The sequence below is a fragment of the Jaculus jaculus genome, chromosome 1, assembly GCF_020740685.1.
Source record: "Jaculus jaculus isolate mJacJac1 chromosome 1, mJacJac1.mat.Y.cur, whole genome shotgun sequence".
Taxonomy (NCBI): Eukaryota; Metazoa; Chordata; class Mammalia; order Rodentia; family Dipodidae; genus Jaculus; species Jaculus jaculus.
In genome coordinates this window covers 33,194,168-33,221,039 of record NC_059102.1, presented here as the reverse complement: position 1 = coordinate 33,221,039, position 26,872 = coordinate 33,194,168, and the positions used below count along the sequence as shown (strand labels likewise).

At 49.0% G+C, this 26,872-nt stretch overlaps 1 protein-coding gene, 1 non-coding gene and 1 pseudogene across 5 annotated transcripts; 2 read left to right on the top strand and 1 right to left on the bottom strand.

Annotated features, from left to right (window-relative positions):
• Window positions 1-254: 254 nt before the first annotated feature.
• Window positions 255-26,872, bottom strand: Kcnip2 (potassium voltage-gated channel interacting protein 2). 4 transcript variants are annotated; one of them, XM_004659416.2, is made up of 10 exons: window positions 26,527-26,872; window positions 4,871-4,966; window positions 4,095-4,148; window positions 3,368-3,492; window positions 2,991-3,060; window positions 2,755-2,825; window positions 2,539-2,646; window positions 2,270-2,374; window positions 2,074-2,136; window positions 255-1,626 (listed from the first exon to the last, which is right to left on the bottom strand). In XM_004659416.2, exons 1-10 carry the CDS (start codon window positions 26,597-26,599, stop codon window positions 1,579-1,581), a joined length of 813 nt encoding a protein of 270 aa, XP_004659473.1. In that variant the 5' UTR covers window positions 26,600-26,872; the 3' UTR covers window positions 255-1,578. The 4 variants fall into 4 exon arrangements, with proteins under 4 accessions (XP_004659473.1, XP_004659474.1, XP_004659477.1 ...); XM_004659417.2 differs by lacking the exon at window positions 4,095-4,148; XM_004659420.2 differs by lacking the exons at window positions 4,095-4,148; window positions 4,871-4,966.
• LOC123458148 lies at window positions 14,394-14,498 on the top strand. The gene has a single exon (XR_006635446.1). It is a non-coding gene; the product is annotated as a U6 spliceosomal RNA (small nuclear RNA).
• LOC123458039 lies at window positions 24,033-24,113 on the top strand (annotated as a pseudogene).

The window sequence follows — 26,872 nt, the reverse complement described above, 5'->3', positions numbered from 1 at the left end:
AACAAACCTTGCTTGGCATCCATAATATACTTTGGGACATCATCCTTTCTTTCCTTGTGTCCTCTGAAGCTATGGATAGGAGCTGAGGTCAGATGCGTTTCTAACTATTCCAGAACCTGAGTTCTGAAAAAGTTCTTGAAAAGACAAGCACTTTCTTAGGGATATAAAAGGTTACAGGCATGTGAGTCTGGGATTGGATGGCATTATGGAGAGGGAGAAAAGAAATAAAAAAAACAGACCAAGATAGCAGCCTGTGCATAGCCATTGTGTTTTATTGGATCTGGTGTATTTTTATTTATTATTTTACAAAATATGTTGAAAAGCCCAAAATGCAAAGCAGTCAACAATGTCTGATGGGACAGGGGGTTCCTGGGGCCCTTTCCCTCAGATTCTAGTTGACTGGGAGGGTGAGCAAGCAGGGATATTAAGGGTAGCAGCATGGCAGGGATGCTGACAATGAGGTGGGTTCTGTGGTCCCTGACCTCTAGGTGTGCTCAAGGACATCTCTGGGTAGACTGAGCAGAGGAAGAGGTGACCCTAGAGAACTGAGGAGGCTATGTGGAGGGTTGGGTAGAGCCTACATTGGGCAAAGAGTCTGATGAGTGTGCTCCCCTCCCCATTGGTTCAGATGTTGTGCCTGCCTTCCTCCTTCCCTGTTCTCCTAAGGCATCCACTGGGAGGAATGATAGGACCCAAGTTCAGGAAAAGCTCTGACTCATTCCATGCCTCCATATCTAGAGGACATGGCACATTAAGACTCAAATCATAGCCATCAAAACAGGTGATGGGTAAGGAGGGTAGGATGAAACTTTGGCAGGTGATCAGTCAGGACGTCCACCCGTCTTCCCCTGCTATCACTCCCACCATTATAAGCCAGGAGGAGGAAGGAGAAGGAAGCCCAGGGATGAAACTGACATCTTGACCCCAGGACACATTCCTAGGGCACTAAGAAATGTATGGGAAATTTCTGGGACATTTCTAAGAACATAAGGCCAACCGAAAGTCTAGATGATGGTCTGGGGTCGCAGACCTGTGCAACCTGGGAGCTGGATTCAGCATGCCTAGGCGCTCATGAGGGCTCTCTGTTTTCTATCTCAGACAATTCCCAGGACCAAACCACTGGCTCAGGTCCATGGTTTCTGCCTCTACTTTCTTATCCCTCTCCCACAGGCTGATTTGAAAAGCCAGCCAGTGACAAGGACAGGAACTTTTCTGAGAAGTCGTAGGGGCTGGGGAAGCACCATAGCAGGAGACATTCGGTCTAATGTCGTGGTTTCTAGAGTAGGATTGGGAGGTGGGAAACCATTCAATTCCTACAGCAGGGACGCCTTCAGCACTGGGTGTCAGGCAAGAAGGGGTGAGAGCTGCTGGAGCTGGGAACACCCACAAGATAAACTACCCACTCTAGCCCCTTCAACTCCAGCAATGTGGACTACTGAAGCCTCGGGCTCTTGGATCCTATAGCCCCCCAGGGTACAGCTAGGATGAGGACAGGCCTGGGAAGAGAAGGGTGATGTTCACCTGGACTAGGACTAAAGCATGGTCCCCCAGGACACACTGACCCCCTCTCCTGGGGAGCTAGATGACATTGTCAAAGAGCTGCATGGACCTCATGATGTTCTCGTCCTGTGGTCATGGTTTGAGGGACACAGATGAGAGAGAGAGAGAAAAAAAAACACTTGTTAGAGACAAGAAGAGGGCTGGAGAGATGGCTTAAAGGTGCTTACTTGCTTGTTTGTAAAGCATGCTGGCCTAGCCAAGTACCCACATAAAGCCAGCTGTACAAAGTGGCACATACATCTGGAGTTCATTTGCAGTGGCAGGAGGCCCTGGCGCACCCTTTCTCCCCCCACCTCTTTCTCCTTGTAAATAAATTAAATAAATAAGAAGAAAAACAAGGAGAGATGAGAGCATGTAGAGGAAGAGAAGAAGACATCTAGGAAGACCCAAGAGGCAGAAAGGATGAGCCTCTCCTGGTCATGAAGCAACAGGGTTGGAGGGTGGAGTTGGAGCCTTTTCCTGTATGGCTGATACAGGCTAGACCAAGGGAAACATAGAGGGCAGGGTCAGTACCTTTTGACAAGACTCAATGAATTCCTCAATAGTCACCACACCATCTTTGTTTCTGTCCATCTTCTGCAAGAAGGCAGGCAGGGAGAACAAGAGGGATGACAGGAAAGAAGCAGGCAGAACTCAGGTGAGTTTTCTGTTGGATCCTGGTTTCCCTCCCTCTACTCCAGGGCCCTCAGGCTTGCCCAGACCCAGGTACCTGGAAGAAGCTTTCCACATGTTCCCTTGGGGCTTCCTCCCGGAGTGCAGGGTATGTGTACTTTCCCATCATGTCATAGATGGACTTCATGATGTCAAGCATTTCCTGTTAAGCCAAGAGAGATTTCTCCTAAGAGCCTCCAGCCTCCAAGTTGAGAGGTCTAAGTCCAAGGGAAGACCTCACCCTTTGTTAGTTAGTGACCCATGTGTGAATTGTTCCATCCCATATCTTTCTGTCCCACCACCACCTGACACATAGCCCCCCTGCACCTCCTTGGTGATACAGCCATCCTTGTTGAGGTCGTAGAGGTTGAAGGCCCAATTCAGCCTATCATCTATGGTTCCTCGAAGAATCACCGACAAACCAGCCACAAAGTCCTGAGAAGGAGGTAGTGGGGAGCTTCACCAGCCTTTTCTTTTGGCCGGGAAGTCCTGGCCCCCAAGCCCCAGAAAATAGACTTATCTGACCCATCTCCCTCAGCTCACCTCGAAACTGACAGAGCCATCATGATTGGTGTCAAAGGCATTGAAGAGAAAAGTAGCATAGGTGCTGGAGTCTGTAGGGTGAATATGGAAGGTGAGCTGGGCTTTCACGCAGGGAGGAGAGACTATCTCTGTGGAGCTCCCCTAGACTTCCCATTCCTTGGGCATTCTCAGCCCTCCATATCCCTCTCCCAGCCCTTAGCCTACTGATGGACAGCTGCTGCTCCCTGTCTCCACACCTCCTTGAGGAAAGAATTGAGAGTAGATCTGCTTGAAGTTCTCCTCGTTGACAATTCCGCTGGGGCATTCCTGGGAGGAAAGGACCAGACTGAGCAAGAACAAAACCCCACTTTCTATTTACAATGCCTACCCGCCCCCCCCCCCTTGGCCAGAGGGAGGAAGAATGTTCAAATTGCCAGCCCCTTCATGCCTTCTCCCCAGGGCTCACCACACAGTTTTGGTAATGACAGACAAGATTCTCCCCCAGGGTGAAAAACTAACTAACTTGTAAGTATACAGGTTGGGCTGCTGTTGTGTCTACAGGTCAGCCCTGAAACCCAGGGATCCCTTCCTCCTTCTGGCTCAAAGGATCCAGTTTGGCTTTCTTTCTACTCACATTCTTGAAGCCCCGGTACAGGACCTGCAACTCCTTTCGTGTGAACTTGGTTTGCTCCTGTAGCTGCTCCAGACCCTCGGGCCGATGACACACCGTGGACAGTTCAAATTCATCCTCCACGCTGTCTGCGGGGGAGCGGGTGGGAGGGAGGGACAGCCCTGCCTCAGGCCCAGCCTCTGGGATCACTCCACCACTCTTCAAAGTCACCCACCCACAGGCCTGCCCCATCTTCCAAGCCAGAGGTCAGCCTGCTAGATCAGGAGACCCCAGTCCTAGGACATCGAAGCAATGAGAGACGATGTATTATTAGTAGGCTAAGGACATGACTGATCCCAGAGGTTCAGACTCAGCAGTGACCCCTGAGCCTTTTATCTCTGGTTGGAAGGGAAAGCTGACCCCCACATACATCTCTCCAAAAAGGAGGGGAGTGGGAAAAGCGGTTTGAGAACCAGTGAGTAGAGGTATCAGTGGGTCAGCTATGGGGGATGGAAGTAGGCTTCCTCGACCTACTCTGATGGCCTCAGCTCCAGCTTTATGGGGAGGGGGTTCACAATCTCCCACATTCCAGCCATGCCCTAGCCATGCTCCGCCCAGCTCCAGCCAACCTTCATTCAGACCCCAATTCTGTCACCTCCCTTAGCACCCCCCTCAGTCCCGCCCCAGCTCCCAAAGTCCACCCCCCCCAAGCGGAGTACCCCACCCCTGCCCCACCCAGAGAGGAAGTCACCTGGGTCCAGCGGGCGGGGTCTGTGGGGGCGGAGGGAGGCTGGGGTAGCTAATGCTGAAGGGAGCGAACTGTCACCGAGAAAGTGGAAGACCGGGCCAAATGCAGACACTCCTCACCCCGCACACAGACTTGCGTGTTTCAATGTCCACACCCCCAGACTCAAAGGCATACATATTAAGTACATGCATCAAACAGACCCCCTCACACACACTTGTGTCCCTTCTTTTTCCAAATCTACTCGGCCGGGTGGCACCCATCAAGAGTCAACACACACTACAAGCTCAAATAGCTGCAGAATGGGCCTTTCCAGCTCCTAAATCTCAGTCTGCTTTTTAAGAGAGGAAGCGGAGACCTCAGACATAAAACAAGGTCACTCAACTTGAGGGCAATCATTTGGGAACCAGGCTGGGAAAGAAAACCTAAGTATCCTGGCATCTGAAGGAAAGTGGGCTCCTTGCTCTACACCTGCTATCATCCCTTTGAGGGGCAGGTGACCAGTCCAAACAGCCAAGCTGTGGGGCAGCCAGAGCCCCAGTCTAACCTAGCTAGCCGCCTAGCCCCACCCCTGCCACTGGGCACACTCACACAGGCTGAGGCTGCCACCCTGGCCACACTCAAACCACCCTGACCAGGCATGCCCACAGACACTCCTGACATCTCAGTAGCCACTGCCCTCGCACTCAGACCCAGCCAGCGCCCGCCCCGCCCCATCAGCACACTGGCCACGCCCACACGCACTCAGGCCCCGCCCCCAGGAGCACGGGAGAGGCACTTGCTTTCACTGACTGAGGGCAGAGCTTGGGGCCCGCAGCACGGCAGCAGCTTGAGGAACCGCTGCTTCAGGGCTTTTTTAGTGGGCCCTGGAGGGTGGCCTGAGAAGAGAAGAAGACCCCAGGAAGGCACGTTAACTCCCGCTGTCCGACAACAACTCGCCAGTCACTGATCGAAGCTGGCAGGCAGGGGCGGGGCTAGGAGATGAATGATGGTTGGGGGGGTGGGCAGGACTGGGACAAGATTAGGGGAGCCTGTAAATCTGGAAAGCACGGAAGTCCATTGGGACTAGACTTGAGCACTTTCTGTAGGGACATGTCCAGCAAGAGTGAGGCAGCCTCAGCCTCTGCTGACAGGACTCCTCGGCATCATGTCCAAGCCACGGGTTATCTGGATAGGAAGTTTTCTTTTTTCTCTCCCCCTCCTCTCATTCTCTCTCCTCCCCCCACCGCCACACACACACACACACACACACACACACACACACACACATTGACTGATATGACCATGAGGTATAGTGACAACAGAAAATGATAAGTGACAGGTACCAGTAAAAGATTGATACCCTGTAATTCACACCTGATGACCTAATAAACATGCTCTAAACACAAACACACATTTTTACCTAATACTCCTAACAAACATAAATGTGTCCAAAGTAAAACACAACACACATATAGAGAACCTCAGAGGCAATCTCATGCACATGATCAAGCCACATAAAAACACACAGCACTGTCTTTAAAGAAAAAAAATATATGCACTATTAAATATTTATTTATTTATTTATTTAGGTTTTTCGAGGTAGGGTCTCACTCTAGCCCAGGCTGACATGGAATTCACTATGAAGTCTCAGGATGGCCTTGAACTCACGGCAATCCTCCTACCTCTGCCTCCCGAGTGCTGGGATTAAAGGCGTGCGCCAGGCCCGGCTCCTTAAATATTTATTTGGGAGAAAGAGGCAGTGAGAAAGAAAGAGAGAGAGAGAGAGAGAGAGGCAGGCAGGCATGCATGCACCAAGGTTCCAGAGAGCTGCTGGGCTAGGCAATGTAGAACAGGGCTGGATTCCATGCAGGGAGGCCCTGAAAGGCCATTACTAGAAGCCGAAAGGATGAAGTCATGAAGCCTAAGTTGTAATGAAGACCCCTGAATGTTGGAGATGCCAGGACTATGGGATGGTTGCCAAGGAAAGCTGCAAGCTGACCCAAGAGAGAGGCTGTATGCTGCCAATGACAGAACTGGAGGGATGGGACTACCCAAGGTTGGTGCCCAGATGATGCCACCAAGTGTCCCCAATACCTACCAAGGAACTGCTCAATTTAGTGTTTGCCCTGCTGGGTTTTGGTCTTGTTTTGGACCAGTCTTTCCTTACCATGCCCTCATTCTTTTCTTTTGGAATGGAAATGTTAGCTCTGTGCCATTGTGTATTGGAATCATAATTTTTTTTTTTTTTTAGTAAGGCAAAGAATATTGAGAAAAAGATAGAAATGCCCTATATAGGACAACATGCTTAGGATTTCAGCTGACATTTAAAGAAGAGAAGGACTGAAAAAGAAAAGTTATGCTTTTTGAGTCAAAACTCAGAGAAGTGACCACACTTGCAGTGATCTTTTTTTTTTTTTTTTTTGAGGCAGGGTCTCACTCTAGCATAGACTGACCTGAAAGTCACTCTGTACACCCAGGCTGGTCTCAAACACATGAAGGTTTTTTTGTTTGTTTGTTTTGTTTTTTCAAGGTAGGGTCTCCCTCTAGCCCAGACTGACCTGGAATTCACTATGTTGCCTTAGGGTGGCCTCAAATACATGGCAATCCTTCTACCTCTGTCTCCCAAGTGCTGGGATTAAAGGCATGTGCCACCATGCCTGGTACTTTTTTTTTTTAAATCTTAACTGGGGTTCAATCCCATTTAGGAGGCTGAGATAGGAGGATCACTGTGAGTTCGAGACCACCCTGAGACTACATAGTGAATTCCAGGTCAGCCTGAGCTAGAGTGAGACCCTACCTTGAAAAGACAAAACAAAACAAAATATTGGGGTCTTTTATGGATGAACTTTGTGAGCCTTTGAAGACCAGGGGTAGTATGTTATGGCTAAACATGATGTGTCTGAGTGTCAAGTTCACAAGGGGTAGACTTGTGATGGTTGGTCTTGTTAATTTAGTTTTAGAATCACCTAGGGCACATACCTTTGGGTGTATCTCTGAGGTTGTTTCCAGAAAGGTTTAACTGAGGAGGTTAAGACCCACTCTGAATGTGAATAGTGAAATCCCAGGGGCTGGGGTACCCAACTGAATAAAAAGAGAAAAAGGAGGGCTGGAAGGATGGCTTAACAGTTAAGGTATTTGCCTGCAAAGCCAAAGGACCCAGGTTAGATTCCCCAGGACCCACATTTGCCAGATGCATAGGGGCACATGCATCTAAAGTTCGTTTGCAGTAGCTGGAGGCCCTGGCATGCCCATTCGTATTCTCTCTCTCCCCCTCTTTCTCTGTCAAATAAATAAGTAAAAATAAAAGGAAAGGAAAGGAAAAAAGAAGAAAATGAGCCGGGCACCAAAACTATTTCCTGACTACAGACAAATGTCACTAGCTGCTTCAGTGTCCAGCTGCCACAGCTGTTCTCACTACTCACCTTCCTCACCATGGATTATAACCTCAAACTGAGAGTCAAAATGGCCTCCTTTGGGCTGGGAGGATAGCTTAGCAGTTAAGGCACTTGCCTGCAAAGCCAAAGGACCCAGGTTTGATTCCCCCAGGACCCATATAAGCCAGATGCACAGGTGGCACATGCATCTGGAGTTCATTTGCAACAGCTAGAGACCCTGACATGCCTCTTTCTCTCTCTCTCTTTCTGTCTCAAGTAAATAAATGTTAAAAATATTTTTTAAAAATGACCTCCCTTAAGTAGCTTTCATCAGGTAGTTTGTCATTGCCATAAGAAATGTAACAACATGGCCGTGGCACCCACACACCTACCCTTGTACCTCATCCACACAGCTGTCATTTGTCTTGGGGACATCCTCTTTCCCGTAACCCATCATTCCACAGCATCTAAAATTTTCTTTCAGAGGAACAGGGTTCTTTCTCAGCTCTCATTCATGCTGAAAGTGTAGCCCTCTCTGGATCCTTCACGGCACTACTAGTTCTTTTTTCTTCCCCATAGGGGAATGCATGACAGGGTCTCTTGCTGCCACAGATGAACACCCAACACTTGCACCACTTTCTGCTTCTGGCTTATGTGCATGGCTTGGGAATTGAATCTGGGCTAAAACGCTTTTACAAGTAAGAGCCTTTGGGCTGGAAAGATGGCTTAGTGGTTACAGCAATTGCTTACCAAGCCTAAGGACTCAGGTTCAATTCTCCAGCACCCACGTAAGCCAGATGTACAAGGTGGTGCATGTGTCTGGGGTTTATTTGCAGTGGGTAGAGGCCCTGGAATGCCAATTCCCTCTCTCAAATAAATAATTTTTCCCCCAAAAAAGAGCCTTTAGAGCTAGAGAGATGGCTTAGTGATTAAGGCATTTGTCTGTGAAGCTTAAGGACCCATGTTCAACTCACCAGATTCCACATAAGCCAGACGCACAAGGTGATACATGCACAAGGCTGCAAATGTCTGGTGTTCGATTACAGTGGTTAGAGTGCTAATTCTCTCTCTCTCTCTTTTATTAAAAAAAAAAGCCAGTCTTTTGGGCTTACCAGCCTTCCCCCCACCCAATAAAAAAGCCTTTAACTGCTCAGCCACATTCCTAGTCCCTGTTACTTCCCAGTTCCTGTTACTTGTTCTTTTTTGTTTTTTTCTGAGATAGGGTCTCACTCTAACCCAGGCTCACCTGGAATTCACTATGTAATTTCAGGCTGGCCTCAAACTCATAGTAATCCTCCTACCTCTGCCTCCCAAGTGCTGGGAACAAAGGCATACACCACCATGCCTGGCCCCTATTACTTGTTCTTTGAAGGCAAAATTGACATAGAACTTTGAGGCACTAACAGATCTTGGAAAACTGGATGTGGTGGTATAAGCCTGTAGTCCCAGCACTTGGGAGGTAGAAGCAGGAGGATCAGGAATTCAAGATCAGTCTTGGCTACATAGTGAGTTTGAGGTTACACTGGGCTACATGAGACCTTGCTTTAAAAAACAAAACAAGGAGGCTGGAGAGATGGCTCAGTGGTTAAGTGATTTGCCTGAAAAGCCAAAGGATCCCAGTTTGACTCTCCAGGACCCACATAAGCCAGATGCACAAGGGGGCACACACATCTGGAGTTTGTTTGCAGTGGCTGGAGGGCCTGGCACACCCATTCTCTCTCTCTCTCTCTCTCTCTCTCTGTCTCTCTCTGTCGCTCTCAAATAAATTACAGTAAACAACAACAACAACAAAAAATAACAAAACAAGCTAGTATGGTGGCGCATGCCTTTAATCCCAGCACTCAGGAGGCAGAGGTAGGATAATCGCCATGAGTTCGAGGCCACCCTTAGACTACATAATGAATTCTAGGTCAGCCTAGGCTAGAGTGAAACCCTACCTTGAAGAAAAAAAAACCCAAAAAGCAAAACAAAACAAAATCTTGAAGATGAACATTTTTGTACACTGTCGGGCTAGCTACAAAACCCTCCTTATGTCTATAGTGTGCCTCACTGGATCGCACCCCAAGGGACTCTTAGCACTACTATATGTTCACCTCGAGATTACAAGGCCAGAATCCACTGGACTTGGCACGCTAACTTAAGTTGGCCTCGGTCTATTCCCACATAGGCCCAACTTACTTATGTTATTCTTTCCTCCTAGCCACTAACCCCCCTCTATGTCACATTGCTCTCCCAAACCAAACTCTACCCACAGGATTAGGCGTTGCTGCATGGTGGTGGCTGTGTAAGGTTGCTATTTCCTCCTCTCCAACCTTCTCACCTCCCTCCCCTCCCATCTCACCCCAGAAGCTACGAAGAGGAGGGAGGGAGCAATGGGCCAGGCAGGGGATCGATGGTGGCCTGGCCCCTGGCCCACGGTTCCATTAGCCTGGACTCTGGTTTCCCAAAGCTGGATTATGCCCAGGGCTTCTGACAGTGCTGTCAGTCACCCCACTGCAGGTGGCTCTCCTGCCTCTCCTACCTTCCCTGCTTCCCCAGGTCCCCTACTTGATCCCAAGCCTAACTCTTCTGGCTCCTCTAAAGGTGGGAGAAAGGGGCTGCTTTCAGCCTCAGTGACACTGGAGTTTTCCAGAAGGCTCCTCTCCCCACCACAGGAAATGGCAAGTGAAGCACATGACTTCATCCTTTCTAGAAGGGATGAAAAGCTCAGCCCAGCTTCCTGTTTATCTGGATCTAACTTTCTGCTCCTATCATAGTAACTGCAGTAAAGAGCAGAGGGTGTTCTTGCTGAACCCCAGAACAGGCAAATCATGCACCTTCTTTCTGTCCCCTTAACATCTTTCTAGTTCTCCTAGTTGTGTATCCCATTGCCTCCCTTCCTTCTCACACAGCCCCATCACCTTATGGCTCTTGCCTGTCTCTAGTGCCACAGAACTACAAGGTTCTTGTGAAGAGCAGGGGAAGGCCAAAGCCCTGGGTGGGTAAGGCACAAGTGTCCCCTTCTCTCTACTAACTTTGGGGTAGTGTGGGGAAGTAACTTCCCACCCCAATGCTGAAGCCCTGGACCTTGCCTCAGAGGAGCTTGGAGAAACAAAGGGCTGGACAAGTACAGTCTGTGATCTGGTCCTCTCCCCACTATTAGCCGGAACAGAGCTGTGTCTCATTCACATAGTGTTCCCACTCCTGTTCCTCCAGAACCCACTCCCACCTTAAGCCTTGAGTATGGAACTGCAAATCCTCAAGGAACACTGGGAGCAGCTACGGGCTCAACTTGATATCCAGAGAGGCTTAGGTACACACCCCGTCCACCTTGGGCAGTCACATCCACTGTCAAAGCCACATATTCTGCCATTCAGATACATGCAGTCACATCTCTGTCACATATACAGGCTCACATAGTGACACGCTTTGTCCTCACTCATACATGAACATACACTGAGTTCACGTACCCCTGTAAAGATGGATGAAGAATCACATCTTCAGAGCCATGGTAGGACCCTGTTCCACAGGGACTTATCCTGGTGTTCTCTCAGGATCCCAAGAACCTCCTTCCTTTACTCCAAACCCCCTGGCCCATCTCCACAGTGCTCCTAGTATACTGCAGATCCTCCTGCCTTCTTCAGCTCCATCCACCAGTCCTCCCACAGTGTACCCTTCACCTCCCCAGACACCCTGTCTCCCAGATTTCCTCCTCCCTTCCCCAAGACCAGCTCCCTGGAGGTCCCTTAAAAAAAAATCTCTCCTAGATCCTATCCCCAGGATATACCTCTCACCTTCCACAGATACCCCTTCCTTAGCTGCTCACCCTCACCCCCAGACATGAAGATAATGTAGCCCCTTCTCCAACACTGCAGGACCACTGACCCTCCAGCTAGCAGCTCAAACACCTGGTTACCTTCCAAGGAGACAGGCTCAAAGAGGCCAAACTGCTCCAGGACCTTGACAAACAGGACAAGGACCACAAGCACAGCTACCATCTCCAGCCCTTCCAGGTTCATGACAGGCCAGGGGGCATGGCCCCCACTTTGCCGAGGCTCAGACACACCAGCAGCGGCAGATTCCCACCATCTCCCCCTCAGGCCCCAGTAGGACAGAGTAGGACCGCCCTGCAGTCTCCCTCCCAGTCTCTGGGTCTCCTCCCTTCCCCCTCCCTCTGCCCCGCACGCCTCCCAGCCACAGCCTCCGCCTTTTCTTCTTCATCAGTTCATCAAGCCACCTCAGCCTGTGGACTGGCACCTCATCGGAGGTTTTTTTAGTGTAAAGGAGAGGTGGACCAGAGGCCGGAGGCTCTGCCTCCCTAAGAAGACCTTCCCCCAGACATCCTGTGGCCACTCTGTGACACAGGGAGGGGACATTGAGAGGAGCTGTGTCTAGAAGGCAGGGTAGGATATATGTGTGTGAGAAGCTCTGATCTGTACAAGGGTTAAGTAATAGATGGATAATAATATGTAGGGGCATCTGGTATGTATATTCCTGAGTTTGTCAGCATGGGAACATGAATGTCCCCTGTTATGTCTATCTGTGTTTACCTGTCACAAAGGTGTGCGTTTGGGGGTGACTGGTGTGGAGCCCGAGGGCCAATGGGATGCACGTGTATTTGAGCATGTGTATGGGGGGAATGAAGTGTGTGTCTTAGTAGGGTTGTGGCTGTGAAGCTGAGTAGGCAAGTATCGTGTAATTGGAAGGATGGATCTATGGCTGTGTAATTGTATCGACATCGACAGAATACACAGGGTAAAGAAGGCGGTGACCTCTCCTGTTAGGAGGACACTATCAACATCGATTGCGGTTGCCATGGAGACTGTGAGGCGGGAAGTACTCTCTTCCCACAGGCCACAGACAGTGAAACTGAGGCCCAAGGGGAGGCAGGATTTGGCCCAAGAATCTTGGCAGGAAAACAACTGCTCCCCTTCCTCATGACACTCTGGGGAGGGGACTTACTAAGACTGTGTATGGAACCCAGAGTTCTAACTCTGAGTGAAAAGAGAATTAGGGAGGGCTGTGTTCTCCTTTCAGACGAGGGCCTCGTTCTAAAGATGCCAAATCCTGATTCCACCTTGGTAACTCCTCTGTGGAGGGATAAGCCCAGGACAGCAGAAAAGTGAGCCCTCTTTGGCAGCCCACCATCCCTCCACCCCCTGGAGCATTCCTGGAGTGCCTCCCCCTCTTTCTACTCTAGCCTGGTGGAGGGCGGGGGCAGGGAGGCCTTCAGAGCCTGTAAACCACAGGAGAGTTAATAACACCATTACCAAAGCTAAAGGTGATTGAGCACTATTTACTAGATAATGTACTCTATGCTTGTAGACATTATCGAGTTGAGCTTTCTCAATCAATCTAAGAAGCATTCTGTTATCCCACTAGGGCAAACAGTGAAGCTCAATGACAGGTTAAACAAGTCTCCAAAATCAGAGCCTCAGTTTTAACCCAGGCTGACTCTGCGCTTACTATCCTAGACCACCACGGTAACCTGGCTCCCTTCTTAGAAAGCTTGACCTCCCAGGAGACAGGGCTTAGGGCTGACCCTCGCAGAAGCCACCCCTTTCTAGCTGTGGGATGAATATGTCTCAGCTCCAGTGAAGGTTCACTGATCTGCAGTTCTACATGACTACCACTGGGGGTCAGCCGTCTTCCTCACACCTATCTTACCCCTTCTGTTTTCGCCAACTTTGCTGCTGCCTGGAAAGGTTCCGAGGGAAGGGTAGGTATATCAGCAGATGGCCGTGATAGAGGTAGTGGACCGGGGAATCAAGTTAGAAGTTCATTTCAATATCTTCATACCTTAGAATTTGTTTACGGATGAAACGAGGAAATATCTCCCCATGACTGTCCAAATTCCACAACTGGCACTTAACACTCTACCCTGAGCAAGAGATCTCTTTGTTTCAGCCAGCTTGACCACTTCCTTGTCTCCCAACCCCACGAAACTCAGCGCTACCTCTGTGCCTATAAGCCTCCTTTTCTCACCTCTCCTGGAAGCAGGGTCATTGCCTTCCCTCCGGAGACTCCCCCTCAAATTCCTCACTAGCCTTGCACACCTGTATGCCTCGCACGCGGAAGGTGGAAGCAGAGGACTAGGAGTTCAAGAACAACTTGGACCACATGAGAATCTGTCTCAAAAGAAAAATTCCTGTTGAAGCCCTAAAGCACTACAGCACCTATTTCTGTAATGTAGTCTGAGCAGGAAATGGAGGCTACTAAGTAATAATACCTCACTATTCAAAGTGCCAGTTTTACAACATGCAATCAAGTGAGAGTTCTTCTCCACCCCCCTCCCGTTATTTGTTTTCAAGTAGGGTCTTGCCCCAACCCTGGACTGACCTGGAATTCACTATGTAGTCTCAGGATGGCTTTGAACTCACCACAATCCTCCTACCTCTGCCTCCTGAGTGCTGAGATTAAAGGCGTGTGCCACCAGGCCTGGCTCTTTTTGTTTTGTTTTGTTTTAAGAGAAAGAGGCACTGGGCATGGTGGCACATGCCTTTAATCCCAGCACTCAGGAGGCAGAGGTAGAAGGATTGCCATGAGTTCGAGGCCACCCTGAGACTACAAAGTGAATTCCAGGTTAGCCTGGGCTAGAGTAAGATCCTACCTTGTAAAAGAAAGAGAGAAAGAGAGAGAGAAGAAAAAGAGGCACAGGCCAAATGAACCAATGGGTACAATAGTGGCATGTCTGTTATGGGGGAAACTAACTGCTCACGAATTGGACTGGAGGCTTGCTCCATGGGAGGCAATAATGCCTGGTACTGAAAACCTATGATGGGGAAGCCCATAAGCCCTAGGGGTGTAATGCCTGCTGGTGTCAGGCTACATGCACATATTATGCTCATCAAACTGCCCTGTAAGCACTTTTCTTAGTGTTCATACCCATAAATTAATGCTGCTTTCACTTATGGGTTAGAGAAGCTTTACTTTTCAGATGGTGATTTCTGGGATGATTCAAAAGGCACCATGCTCACTTTGGCAGCAATATACTAAAATTGGAATGACACAGAGAAGATTAGCATGGCCCCTGTGCAAGGATGACACACAAATTTGTGAAATGTTCCATATTTTTAAAGTCTGAATAAAAACAGGCACCATAAAGCTGGAGAAATGGCTTAACGGTTAAGGCACTTGCCTGCAAAGCCAAAGGACCTACGTTTGATTCCCCAGGATCCACATAAGCCAGATGCACAAGGTGGCACAAGCAGGTTTGCAGTGGCTAAAGGTCCTGGTGCACCCATTCATTCATTCTCTCTCTCTCTCAAATAAATAGATAAAAATAAAATATTTTTTAAAGGCACCATGGTGCTGAGAAAAAGTGACAGAGGAGTGTTCAGCACTGAAACATCTCTATCACACTCTCCAAGGCTCAGGGTCCATTGCAGAAGAGGGGATGGAAAGAATGTAAGAGCCAAAGGAAAGGTAGGACTGAGTACAATGCACTCTTCCAGATACAAAAGGGCCTGGATATCTATGACCATGCAGTGCCTGGTACTACCTCCACAGGACCCTCATAACAGGAGGAAAAGATGAAGACATCAAAATAAAACACCAATCGAGAGGGGGAGGGTATATGATGGAGAATGGATTTGTGAAGGGGAGAGGGGAGACAATTATGTTTTATTGTCTACAATTATGGAAGTTATCAATTTAAAAAGTTTAAAAAAAGAATGTATTGATTGTGAAAGAGAGAGAGAGAGAGAGAATAGATGCACCAGGTCCTCCAGCCATTGCAAATGAACTCCAGACACATATGCTATGCTGTGCATCTGGCTTACCTGGGTCCTGGGGAATCAAACCTGGGTCCTTAGGTTTTACAGGCAACCACCTTAACCACTAAGCTATCTCTCCAGCCCATGAGTTCTTTTAATTACTTGTTCCTTTCTTTATTTGTAAGCAGAGAAAGAGAGTGAGACTCATGTACCACTTTGTGCAACTGGCTTTACATGTGTACTGGAAAATTGAACCTTTAGCCTATTTATTTATTTGAGAGAGAATGAATATGGACTACCAGGGTCTTTTGCCACTACAAATGAAGTCCAGATGCATGTGCCACCTTGTGCATCTGACTTTACATGGGGACCAGGAAACTGAACCCTGGAAAAACCAAACAAAAAAAATTTTTTTTAAGGGCTGGATTCCATGAATGTTAAGTCAGAATAATTGAATTAAACAAAGCACTATCATTCTGATTCTTTTATCACTTTTTTTCCCGGTTTTTTGAGGTAGGGTTTCACTCAGGCCCAGGCTGACCTGCAATTCCCTATGTAGTCTCAGGGTGGCCTTGACTCATGGTGATACTCCTACCTGGGCCTCCTGAGTGCTGGGTTTAAAGGCATGTACCACCACACCTGGTTCTGATTCTTTTATCATTCTATTGCAGATCTTTTTTTTAAAAAAAAAATTTTTTTTATTTATTTATTTGAGAAAGAAAATGGGCGAGCCAAGGCCTCCTGCCACTGCAAATGAACTTCAGACGCATGCACTACTTTATGCATCTGGCTTTACCTGAGTACTGGGGAATTGAACCCAATGGTCAGGCCATACAAACACCTTTAACCACTGAGCAGTCTTTCTAGCCCGCATTTTGAGTTTTTCTAAAGCACCATATATTTTGGTGCGTGTGTACGCACGTGTGTGCCATGATGCATGTGCAGCTTGTTTGAAGCAGGGTCTCTCCCTGTGCACTACTGCATTTGCCAGGCTACCTGGCCTGCGCAAGCCCAGGAGATTCTTCTGTCTCCCTTCTCGCTGTGCAGTGTCCAGCCTGACATGGGTTCTGGGGATCTGAACTTGCCATCTCCCCAGCCTTCCTCCTTGCTTTCTGCTACAGCTGGACAAATAGATTGGCAAACTTGCAGCCAGCTGTTGCACCCATGGGCCTCCCTTTTCTTCTCGCTTCCCATCTTCAATGCACAGACCTTGAACCAGCTGCACAGTGACTCTGGGAACAGGTCTATCAGAAGGAAGAGAACAAATTGTCTTTTAGGCTCCCTCTTTCTTCTCCCTGCTCCAAGACTTCTCTAGTCTTAGGGCCTTATTGAAGGAGGATAAGAGAAAGCTAGTTTTTTGTTTGTTTGTTTGTTTGTTTTTGTTTTTTTTTAGGGTTTCAGTCAGGGATTGAGGCTCAAAGAGAACCAAGAGGTGCTAGCTTGTATGCCACCTCGCCCTGGAATCAGAACAAAATTCTTGGCAAAAATGTCTGTTGAGAGTGATCCACAGTGCCCTGCTGCCCACAGTATACTGCACTTCCTGGGTGAGTGGACTCAAGGGGGCTGACCCTCAGGTTCATCCTCCAAATTTATTAGCCAGTCAGGTCTTCCCCTTACATACCTGAATCTTATACTATAAAAGCTGCAGCCTTCCAGCCCCTCCCATGACCCTGAGCCTCACAGCCCCTCCCACGACCCTGAGAGAGAGAGTGTGTGTTTGTTTCTCTCGAGCTCTTACCCTGTGCTGGTCTTACACATATGAGTCTGGCCTCTACCCATCCTGGCTGGGTGGGGGATGGGAGAGCATTGCATTGTTTCTTTTTTTAAAAAAAAAATATTGGGCTGGAGAGATGGCTTAGCGGTTAAGCGCTTGCCTGTGAAGCCTAAGGACCCCGGTTCGAGGCTCGGTTCCCCAGGTCCCACGTTAGCCAGATGCACAAGGGGGCACACGCGTCTGGAGTTCGTTTGCAGAGGCTGGAAGCCCTGGCGCTCCCTTTCTCTCTCTCCCTCTATCTGTCTTTCTCTCTGTGTCTGTCGCTCTCAAATAAATAAATAAAAAATTAAAAAAAATATTGGGCTGGAGAGATGGCTTAGCGGTTAAGCGCTTGCCTGTGAAGCCTAAGGACCCCGGTTCGAGGCTCGGTTCCCCAGGTCCCACGTTAGCCAGATGCACAAGGGGGCACACGCGTCTGGAGTTCGTTTGCAGAGGCTGGAAGCCCTGGCGCTCCCCTTCTCTCTCTCTCCCTCTATCTGTCTTTCTCTCTGTGTCTGTCGCTCTCAAATAAATAAATAAATAATTTTAAAAAATAATAAATAAATATTATATTTATTTATTTATTTAAAGAAAGAGAAGGAGGCAGATAAAGAAAATGGGCACATCAGGGCCGCCAGCCACTGCAAACGAACTCCAGACACATGTACCATGTGCATCTGGCTTGCATGGGTTCTGGAGAATTGAGCCTGGACCTTTAGGCTTCACAGGCAAGTGCCTTAACTGTTAACCCATCTCTTCAGCCCCTGCTTTGTGTCTTGATCTAAACTTTTTGTTTGTTTGTTTTGTTTTGTTTTTCAAGGTAGGGTTTTGCTCTAGCCCAAGCTAACCTGGAATTCACTATGTAGTCTCCAGATGGCCTCGAACTCAAGGGGATCCTCCTACCTCTGCCTCCCAAGTGCTGGGATTAAAAGTGTGTGCCACTACACCCTGCTTTATCTAAACTTTTCTGCTTGCCTCTACTTTATAGTTTGGTGTAACTTCTTATTTTGCATGTATGATTTTCTCTGATTGCTGAATCTACCTCATGGGTTCTCTTACCAACTCTAGACTTGCTTCCTTTGTACTTACTCTAAACTCAGGGTAGCCATGAGTGTAACCTCTTTATCACTAATTTCTACTCTGAATCTCTTAGTCTCTTCTTTGATATTTGTCATCTCACTTTTTTTTTTTCTATTGATCCTCACTGTTTGTCCTCTTTTTTTCTCCCAAGGCAGGGTCTTGATCTAGCCTGGGCTGACCTGGAATTCACGATGTAGTCTCAGGGTGGCCTCAAACTCTCAGCAGTCCTACCTCTGCCTCCTGAGTGCTGGGATTAAAGGCGTGTGCCACCAAGCCTGGCTTGTTTGTCCTCTTAACTCCTCTAAAAACGCATAGCAGATGCCATGCAGGTTCCTCCTAGGTCTCCCTACACAAGCTCCTAGAGTCTGCTTTCCACATGCTTGCAGCTTTACCCTGATTTCTCTTTAAAGGTCTCAATTTAAGTCCTCTCCATGAGCTTGCAGCTCTCCACTTTTCCCCCAGAGACTCTCAATTTCTCTTCTGCTTTGACACTTTCCCTCTTCAGGAAGGCACACGACAGATGCATGTTTATTCTTTCTGCGTCTCTCTACATACACATCTAAGTGCTACTTTCCATGTGCTTGCAGCTCTGTTCCAGTCCTTTTCAAAAGACCTCAATTGCTCTTAAATGACCTCTCTATATATAGTGTTTCCACATGACAGTGTTTTCTACTTTCCACATGTTTAGTCTCCCTTCCTAGACCCCAAAATGTGTGATTTCTACCTAAATAAACTTAATAATTTGTAATTTATCCTTCCTGAGTCCATCTTTATTAATTCTTTATTAAAGGTGGGACAGAACCCAAAATGTGGGGTTCATAAATTCTGGGGGACCCCTCCTGATCAAATTCAGGGTATTGCACATGCTAGGCACACTAGCCTAGACTGACCTGGAATTCACTATGTTGTCTCAGGCTTGCCTTGAACTCAGTGATCCTCCTACCTCTGCCCCTTAACCCCCCTTCTCCAATACTGTAATTAAAGGCTTATGCTACCATGTACAGCTTGTTTTATTTTTCAATGTTTTATTTTCATTTACTTATTTGAGAGAGGGAAAGGGAGAGAGAGAGAGAGAGAGAGAGAGAGAGGGAGAGAATGGGTACACCATGGCTTCCAGCCACTGCAAATGAACTCCAGATGCATGCACCACCTTGTGCATCTGGCTCACATGGGTCCTGGGGAATCGAACAGAAGTCCTTTGGCTTTTCAGGCAAATACCTTAACCGCCAAGCCATCTCCCCAGCCCCTTGTTTTTTGAGGCAAGTTCTCATGCTAGCCTTGACTGGCCTGGTACTAATAATTATGTAGTCCAGACTAGCCTCAAATTTGAGGCAATCCTCAGTCTCCCAAGTGCTTAAATTACAGAAATGTGCCACAAAACTGGAGGGTTTTTAAAATATATATTTAATTAATTATTTGAGAGAAAGAGGCAGAGAGAGAGATAGAGAGAATGGGCACGCCAGGGCCTCCAGCCACTGCAAACTTGAGACACATGTGCCTCCTTGTGCATCTGGCTTACATGGGTCCTAGGGAATCGAACCAGGGTCCTTAGGCTTCATAGGCAACACCTTCAGTGCTAAGGCATTTTCCCAGCCCTGAACTTTGGTTTTTGAGACAGAGTATGACTATGTAGCCCTGGATGGCCTCAGTACTTACTATTTAACTCTGAATGACCTTGACCTTGCAGCAGTCTTTCTGTTTCACCCTCCTAAGTGCTAAGATGCTGTAATTACAGTTATATTCTGCCACGCCTCGCTAAAAAGATGTTGTCCCACACCCTTCCCCCATTCAGGGGATTAAACCCAGGTTCTTGCATATGCCAAGCTAGTAATGTACCACTGAGCTATATGCCTAGCCCTGGAGTGAATCTTTTGTGTGTGTGTGTCTTTGTATGTATGTAAGCACATGTGTGTGGGAAGTTGCATGTGAGAGGCCAGAGGTCAATGTCCCATGTCTTCCTCAATCTCTCCTCACTTTATTTTGTGAGACAGGGTCTATCTCTGAACAAGGAGCTCACCAGTTCAGCTAGACTAGCCAGCCAGCAAGGCCCAGGAATCCCCTGCTCTCTACTTCCCTGGGGCTGGGATTACAGGTGTGCACAGTCACTCCCAGTTTGTATTTACTTAATTATTTTGTTTATTCAGTGCAGGGTCTTGATTTAGCCCAGGCTGACCTGGAATTCATTCCAGTTTTAGGGTGGCCTTGAACTCATGCAATTCTCCTACCTCTGCCTCCCAAGTGCTGGGATTAAAGACGTTCACGACCATGCCTGGCTTAATCTGTTTTTGCTTTGAGGCAAGATTTCACTTTAGTGGGGCTGACCTGGAGGTCACTTTGTAGCTCCAGGCTGGCTTTGAACTTGTGGAGAGCCTCCTACCTCAACCTACCAAGGGCTGGGATTAAACATGTGAGCCACCACACCCAGCTATGGCCATCTTTTTAAAAATATTTTATTTTTATTTATTTGTTTATTTATTTGACAAGGGGGGGGCAGAGAGAGAGAGAGAATGGGCATGCCAGGGCCTCCAGCCGCTACAAACGAACTCCAGATGCGCGCATGGCCATCTTTTAACTGAGTTCTGAAGACCAAGCTCAGGTCCTCATGCTTAAGCAGCACTTTACCAATGGAGCCACTCACCAGCCCCTGAAATCTTGATGGAAGCACTTTAGGTAGAGTGAGAACTCAAAGCAAAACCGTTAGGGCATTAGGTCGGCCCTTCCCAGGTCCTCCCCTCTCACCACAGCGATACTGCAATCATTTAGATGTTTACTTTCCACAGCTGAAACCTGGAAAATTACCACCTTGTGGAGGAACCCACCCCGTGTCGCTTGGTCCCCCATGGCTACTCGCTCAGTGAAGACCCCAAAATCCTTCTCTCAGCCCCCCAGACCATTCCATCCCCAGCTAAGGAAAAGATGCTGCAGCCCCCAGCTGCATCAGGTGATTAATGGCCTCCCTAAGCATGGGGCTATTTTGGGTTCTGGAAGTCATGCCTGCAGTGATTGAGAGCTCGCCCTGCCCGGCACCAGCTATCTGTCACTGGAGACAAGCCCAAGCAGGGGGCTTGGAGGATTCATGCCCCCCAATAGACTTACAGTGGCTTTGGCTCAGCCCCATTTTCACTTCTACTGGGGGTACAGACCCTGCCCATACTCCAGAGGCTCAAGTGGAACCACATGTGAAGAGCCAGAGAACCTATCCCAGAAGCCATGGGGCCAGGCTGTTTCATTATCCTCGAGGCCAGTGTAGGGAGGGGATTCTGGGTTCTGTGCGCCTGGTCCAGGCAGCCTTAAGGAACACAAATGGAGGGGTGCACTCATGTCAGTGATGTCATGTGAAATCCACAGACCATACATTGCACAAATTTCATACCTAGGTGCAACCTCATGAAAGCTATATAAGGAAATTAGCCACCCAGGGTCTTCCAACCCAACCCTCAAGTACCCAACTCCAGAAAACCCCAGAAATACACAACTCCAGAGAGCATAGGCCTGTGATCACAACTACAGGGATTCATGGCTTCTGAGCTGCACAGTCCCACTGACAGACTCCCAGAGAGGACAGAAGTGCCTCATGCCACACAAGTCTATCCATCTTGTCATGCATGAACTCACGAGCTGAGTTCACGTTGATCTAGTACCTTCTAAAGGAATTTTTTCTTCTATAAGCTGATTCAACACCCCCCTCCCTTAACCCAAGAGATGCAGTAAAAGGTTATACCTTTCCCAGCTCAGCTTCAAGCTTCCTCCTTTCATCCCCGTGCCCTGCCCCTTACCTGAGTCTTCTCACCTTACTCTCTCCACCACAGTGGGGGACTATGTTGCCCCTCTCTCCTTTCTTCTTTGAACAACTCTAAATTTTCCCTCCTGCTTTGTGAAAGATCCTACCTCTTGCTCCACTTCTGTCAGGAAGCTTCTATTTATTTGAGAGATCCTGTCCCTTCCACCTCTGTGAGGCTCCTATCCCAATGCATTCACTTTTAGAGGGGCCCTGCCACTCCCTTCCCTTCTCATACCTGGCGACAGCGACCCAGTCACCAGCTGGTAGAGGGATCGTGCAGCCTGCCCCAGGGGGCTCCGGCACCTGCGGGGGCAGCGGTTCATGGCTCGGCTGAGAGCGCTGTGGCCAAGCTCCGCCCCTAAGGTCCGGGGGAGGGGGGCGGTCTCCTCCCCCATCCGAGTGGGCGGCGCGAGAGGGCGGGACTAGCAGGCTGAGCCTTTCAGACGCAGGCCTCCATCTCAGCGGGCCACACCAGCAACACACCCCGACCTGTCCCAAAGTTCCTAGACTGGGGCGGGCGGAGGAGCTGGTGTTCTCTCCTCACAGCTTTCGCTCCAAATGTCTTCTGAATTTCTGGTGGGGAAGCCCAGTTACACACGGATTTTGAATGAAAAGCTGGATGATGAATGACTTTTTTTTGTTTGTTTTTTAATGGGACAAGGTCTTGCTATTGTAAGCTCTGGCTGGCCCAGCACTTATTGTGTAGCCCAAGCTTGCTTGAAAATTGCCCAGTCCTCCTGCTTCTACCACAGAGGGCTGGTATTATAGGAGTGCACCACCATGCCAGTCTGCATCATAGCTTTTCCTGCTCCTCTTCAGCCCCTTTCCTGCTTGTACCCGCCCCCCCCCCCTTATAATGGAACCAAGATGCTAAAGGGTGAGATGACATAGTTGTCATGGCAACTCTCCACACTTCCATGCTTCCTAGAGCAATGGGAGAAAAAAGCAGGAGGGAGGAGAAAGAGGCCAGCGTATCAGAGTGGCAGAGGCGACATGGCTGTTGCATCCAGTTATGTCCTGGCTTCAAATCATTTTCATAACTGTTTGTTTTTGCCTTTCGAGTCTTGTTTCTAAAAGATTCGACTACCAGAAGCTGGTTCGGAGCCACGTGCATCAAGTAGAATCCCTCTCAGGCCCCAGTCTGCGCCACAACCCCTCTCCCCGACTTCTCTATCAGGTAGTAAGCCCTTCCAGCACTTCCTAGTGTCTTTACACTCCTGGGAATGCCTACAGAAGAGATATAGTGCCACTCCCTACAGGGAGCTCCCATTTTTTTGTGTGTGGTTTGTTTGTGCGTGTGTGGAAGGGCGCAGGCAGTTGAAAACCCCACATTTAACCGAGAGTCACCTTTGACCCCCCTCCTCGTCTGGTCCACTTTACCCCGCTGCGGTCTCCTTCGGAAAGAGCGCGTAGGGCCCCTCGGCCACACGGGGGCGCTCCACTCTTGGGAACGATACTCGATGGCCCAAGAGACCCAATTCAGAAGATCGCAGTCCCAGGGACTAAAGGAGCCAGGCCTGGCTTAGTAAGCTCCCAACTCTTTGATCATCTTCTACTGTCTTCTCTGCTTCTGTTCAAATGCAGTCCCTGCTGACCCCAGCCTTTTCTCACTGTGGCGCATTGCCAAGTAGCCCCACTGGGCTGGGAAGACATGTAGGGACTAGATGGAGGGTGAGGCAGGGCTTGGATCGTGCCTCCCCCGCGTCCCCCCCCCCCCAACAAATCGCCTTTCTCAGTTTTGAGCTTTGGATAGGGCTGGGGAAAACGACAGTTGGCAGTGCCCAAGGTGTTCTGAAAGGCATAACATTAAGGCCATTTCTCTTTCAGCCTAATAATGGACTAGATGAAGACTATCTGCCCGGTGGCCACCCCTTATAGTTGAGAAATCCTGCCTGCACAGGGCAGGGAGGGGAGGCTGAAGTGCATTTCAGCACCGCGGACAACGGCTTCAACTTCGGCTTTGTTTCCAGACAGCGTTAACACTATAGGGTCCCAAACCCAACTGACTCCTATTATAAGATAAGCTCCCTTTTGAAACGAGAGATCCTATTTCTACTTCTCATGTTATGTGTGGAAATATCTACAGCAAGGATGGTGGCCTGGATCGTAATTCTATATGATCAACATTTGATCTTTTCATTCCCTGGGAGGCTGGCAGCAGGCAGGGAGACAGGCAGGACGTTGTACTCCCATTTTACAGGTAAGAAAAAGTGAGACCAAGAAAGCAAATGTCTGATTGAGTTGAATCAGTGTATTTCAAATACAAGTGCTTCTTTCTCCATTGCTTCTTGGCCTTTTGGCTCACATCAAGTGTAGTATCTGTTCTGAACAGTTTATCATGTACTTCTTTCTCCACCCCCCCACCCCCATCCTGACTCAAGCTGCTTAGTAGGAAGCCACGCATGGAAGTGCACACCTGTAACACAGCACTCAGGAGGCTGAGGAGGAGGATCTTGAGTTTGAGGCCAGGCTGAACTACATAATGCATTCAAGGCTAGCCTGGACTACATAGCAAGAACCCCCCCCATCTCAAAAGCAAGGTAAAATTAAAAAATAAATCAGTGGAGCATGCTGGCACACACCTTTAATTCCAGCACTAGGGAGTCAGAAGTAGGAGGTGACGAAAAACCAAAAAAAAAGAATAAATGAAATTCTTTTCTAGCCGGGTGTGGTGGTGCACGCCTTTAGTCCCAGCACTTGAGAGGCAGAGGTAGGAGGATCACCATGAGTTCAAGGCCACCCTGAGACTACAGAGTTTATTCCAGATCAGCCTGGACCACAGTGAGACACTACCTCAAAAAAACAAAAAAATAAATAAATAAATAAATAAAAGAAAGGAGGTGAGTTTGAGGCCACCCTGAGACTAATAGTGAATTCTCCAAGTCAGCCTGGGCTAGAGCAAGAGCATACCTTACCAAAAAAGAGAAAAAAAAAGCCAGGCATGGTAGTGCATGCCTTTAATCTCAGCACTTGGGAGGCAGAGGTAGGAGGATCGCCATGAGTTTGAGGCCACCCTGAGAATACAAAGTGAATTCTGGGGCAGCCTGGGCTAGAGTGAGACCCTACCTCGAAAAACAAAATAAACAAACAAACAAAAAAATCAAATAGCCTAGCTTTGGAGGGAATGATTTCATTTCACTATAAAGAAGAATCAATTAGCATTTACTGAAGGGGCTCCAGGACCCTCACTCTCAAGGATCCTGAGCTGTTAGTGGGAACACAGGTCATAGTGACCTAGACAGCAGGGACCTTAGAGTCTGACACCCAGTGCAGTGTATCTGGATTCTGCCGGGGTGAAGCTTTTTCCTTCCAGAGGTCTTGGTACTGAAACTAGAGCCTGCTGAGGGTCAGTGAGTAGAGGAGACACTTCTCCTCGGAGCACCCACTGCATCCCATGTGACTGACCCCATTAGAAAGGACAAGGATCATGGTTTCCCCAACCTCCCAGCTTTGTTTCAGCTTCAGGAGAAACAGCCTCCTCTTCCCACTCATGGTTGAAGTTCTTAAGCAGGCTGCACAATGAGACACAAACATATGTCTATATGGAAATGTACACAAGGTGACACAGTTACCTACCCAAACATCGATCTGCCTACCAAACCCAGGAATATGCAAATACACAAATGTAGTGGTCTCACATACCTCCCCAAAAGTGGGAAAGAGAGGATACCTGAGCAACAGAGTGGCCCTGGGGAGGGGATAGGGCCAGTAAGGGGAGTCTTACTGCTTTTCCCAGGCCTATAACTTCTATCACTAGCTCTGAAGGGAAGCAAGAGGGTGTGTTTCTCTGGGGTCTGGGTGAAGTTCTGAAAAGGTTGTTGGGGATTAAAGGAGATTCACATGTAAGAATTACCTGAGTAGTCGTCCCCCTCCCCCACCTTTCAGGAGGAGGCTGACCCAGCACTGACTGACTAGACTAGGTGGCAGAATAACAGAGCACTTCTAAGGGTCAGTCTGGGCAGCTGGATACTTGAGTCCCTCCTTGCAGACCGCTTGGGGAGGAAGTAGAGTGCAATAAAACCTCATCTATACCAGGAAGCCAGCAAGGCACCAAGAGAAAGAAAGGCCATGAACACTTACTGAGTCCCCACAGCAGGCATGTCAGGAAAGCACACCACCACCAGTACCAAATGCTAACAAACCTACGGCTTCACAATCACAAAACACAACACAACCACTTTGACAGACATGTGCTCCAGGAGGTTCGCAGGTGTGTGTGTTATAAAGAGACATACCAACATAAAGTGACGCCCTGATGCATTCTGGTAGCCATACCACTTCATATAGATCACTCACAACACATAGTTGAACATACAACAGATACACATGGTCAAAACAACTTCACCAGTACAACGAGGGTCCTACACAACCTCCCTCAAACACTTGATAAGATCACAAAATTGCACTGCCACAAGCTATCATACTCACCCTAGCCGTCACCAAGCTCAGGGCACATGGCAACCAGCTGTGGGAGGCGCACGTATACATACACAGACACACACAAGAATGACAGGTGATCACGCACGTAACACCTCCCACTCCAGACACACTCCCAGTCCTGTGTCACTCACGCCCACACCTGCCCCACCTGCTCTTCCCCACCCACCTAGGGATCCAAGGCTTTGAGGCTCAGGGTCTTCCTGTCCAGATCCGGCCTGGAAGATGCATGGGAGTGGGGCAGAGTGCAGTAAGGGCCAGGCCGGGGTCAGAGATGGAAGGGTCTAAAGGGGATGGAATCCGCCCCACCCTCCGCGACCCCCCGACACTCACTCACCCGTAAGCTGGTCGTAGGAGCCATCCAGATCTCGGGAATCGGACAAACTCTCCTTGCGGCCCTGGCCCCGCATGGCCCCCGGCGCCCCACTCCCGCCTGGGCCGTGGGAGGGGGCGCCGGGTGGCCGGGATAGGGCGCTCACACGGCGCCCCCTGGCGGTGTAGCGAGCTGCCGGGGCTGGGAGCCGGGGAATAAGGGCTAGGGGTTTTCGTCTGCGGACCTGCAGCGTTTTAGGGCCCACCTGGGGGTCCTGAGGCCGGAGCCGGAGGCTTGGGCAGCAAGTGAGCGCAGAGCCGGAGGCAGAGTGAAGCCGAGTGCCGAGCAGGAGCCAGCCGCCTCTCCTCCC

What these genes read in the sequence shown, in the direction of transcription:
- Kcnip2 (XM_004659416.2), bottom strand. Translation starts at nt 26,599, where the DNA reads ATGCGGGGCCAGGGCCGCAAGGAGAGTTTGTCCGATTCCCGAGATCTG. An exon ending in CTCCTACGACCAGCTTACGG is followed by an intron (nt 4,967 to 26,526) that starts GTGAGTGAGTGT and finishes TTCTCTTCTCAG; the next exon opens with GCCACCCTCCAGGGCCCACT. An exon ending in ACCCCGCCCGCTGGACCCAG is followed by an intron (nt 3,493 to 4,094) that starts GTGACTTCCTCT and finishes GCTCCCCCGCAG; the next exon opens with ACAGCGTGGAGGATGAATTT.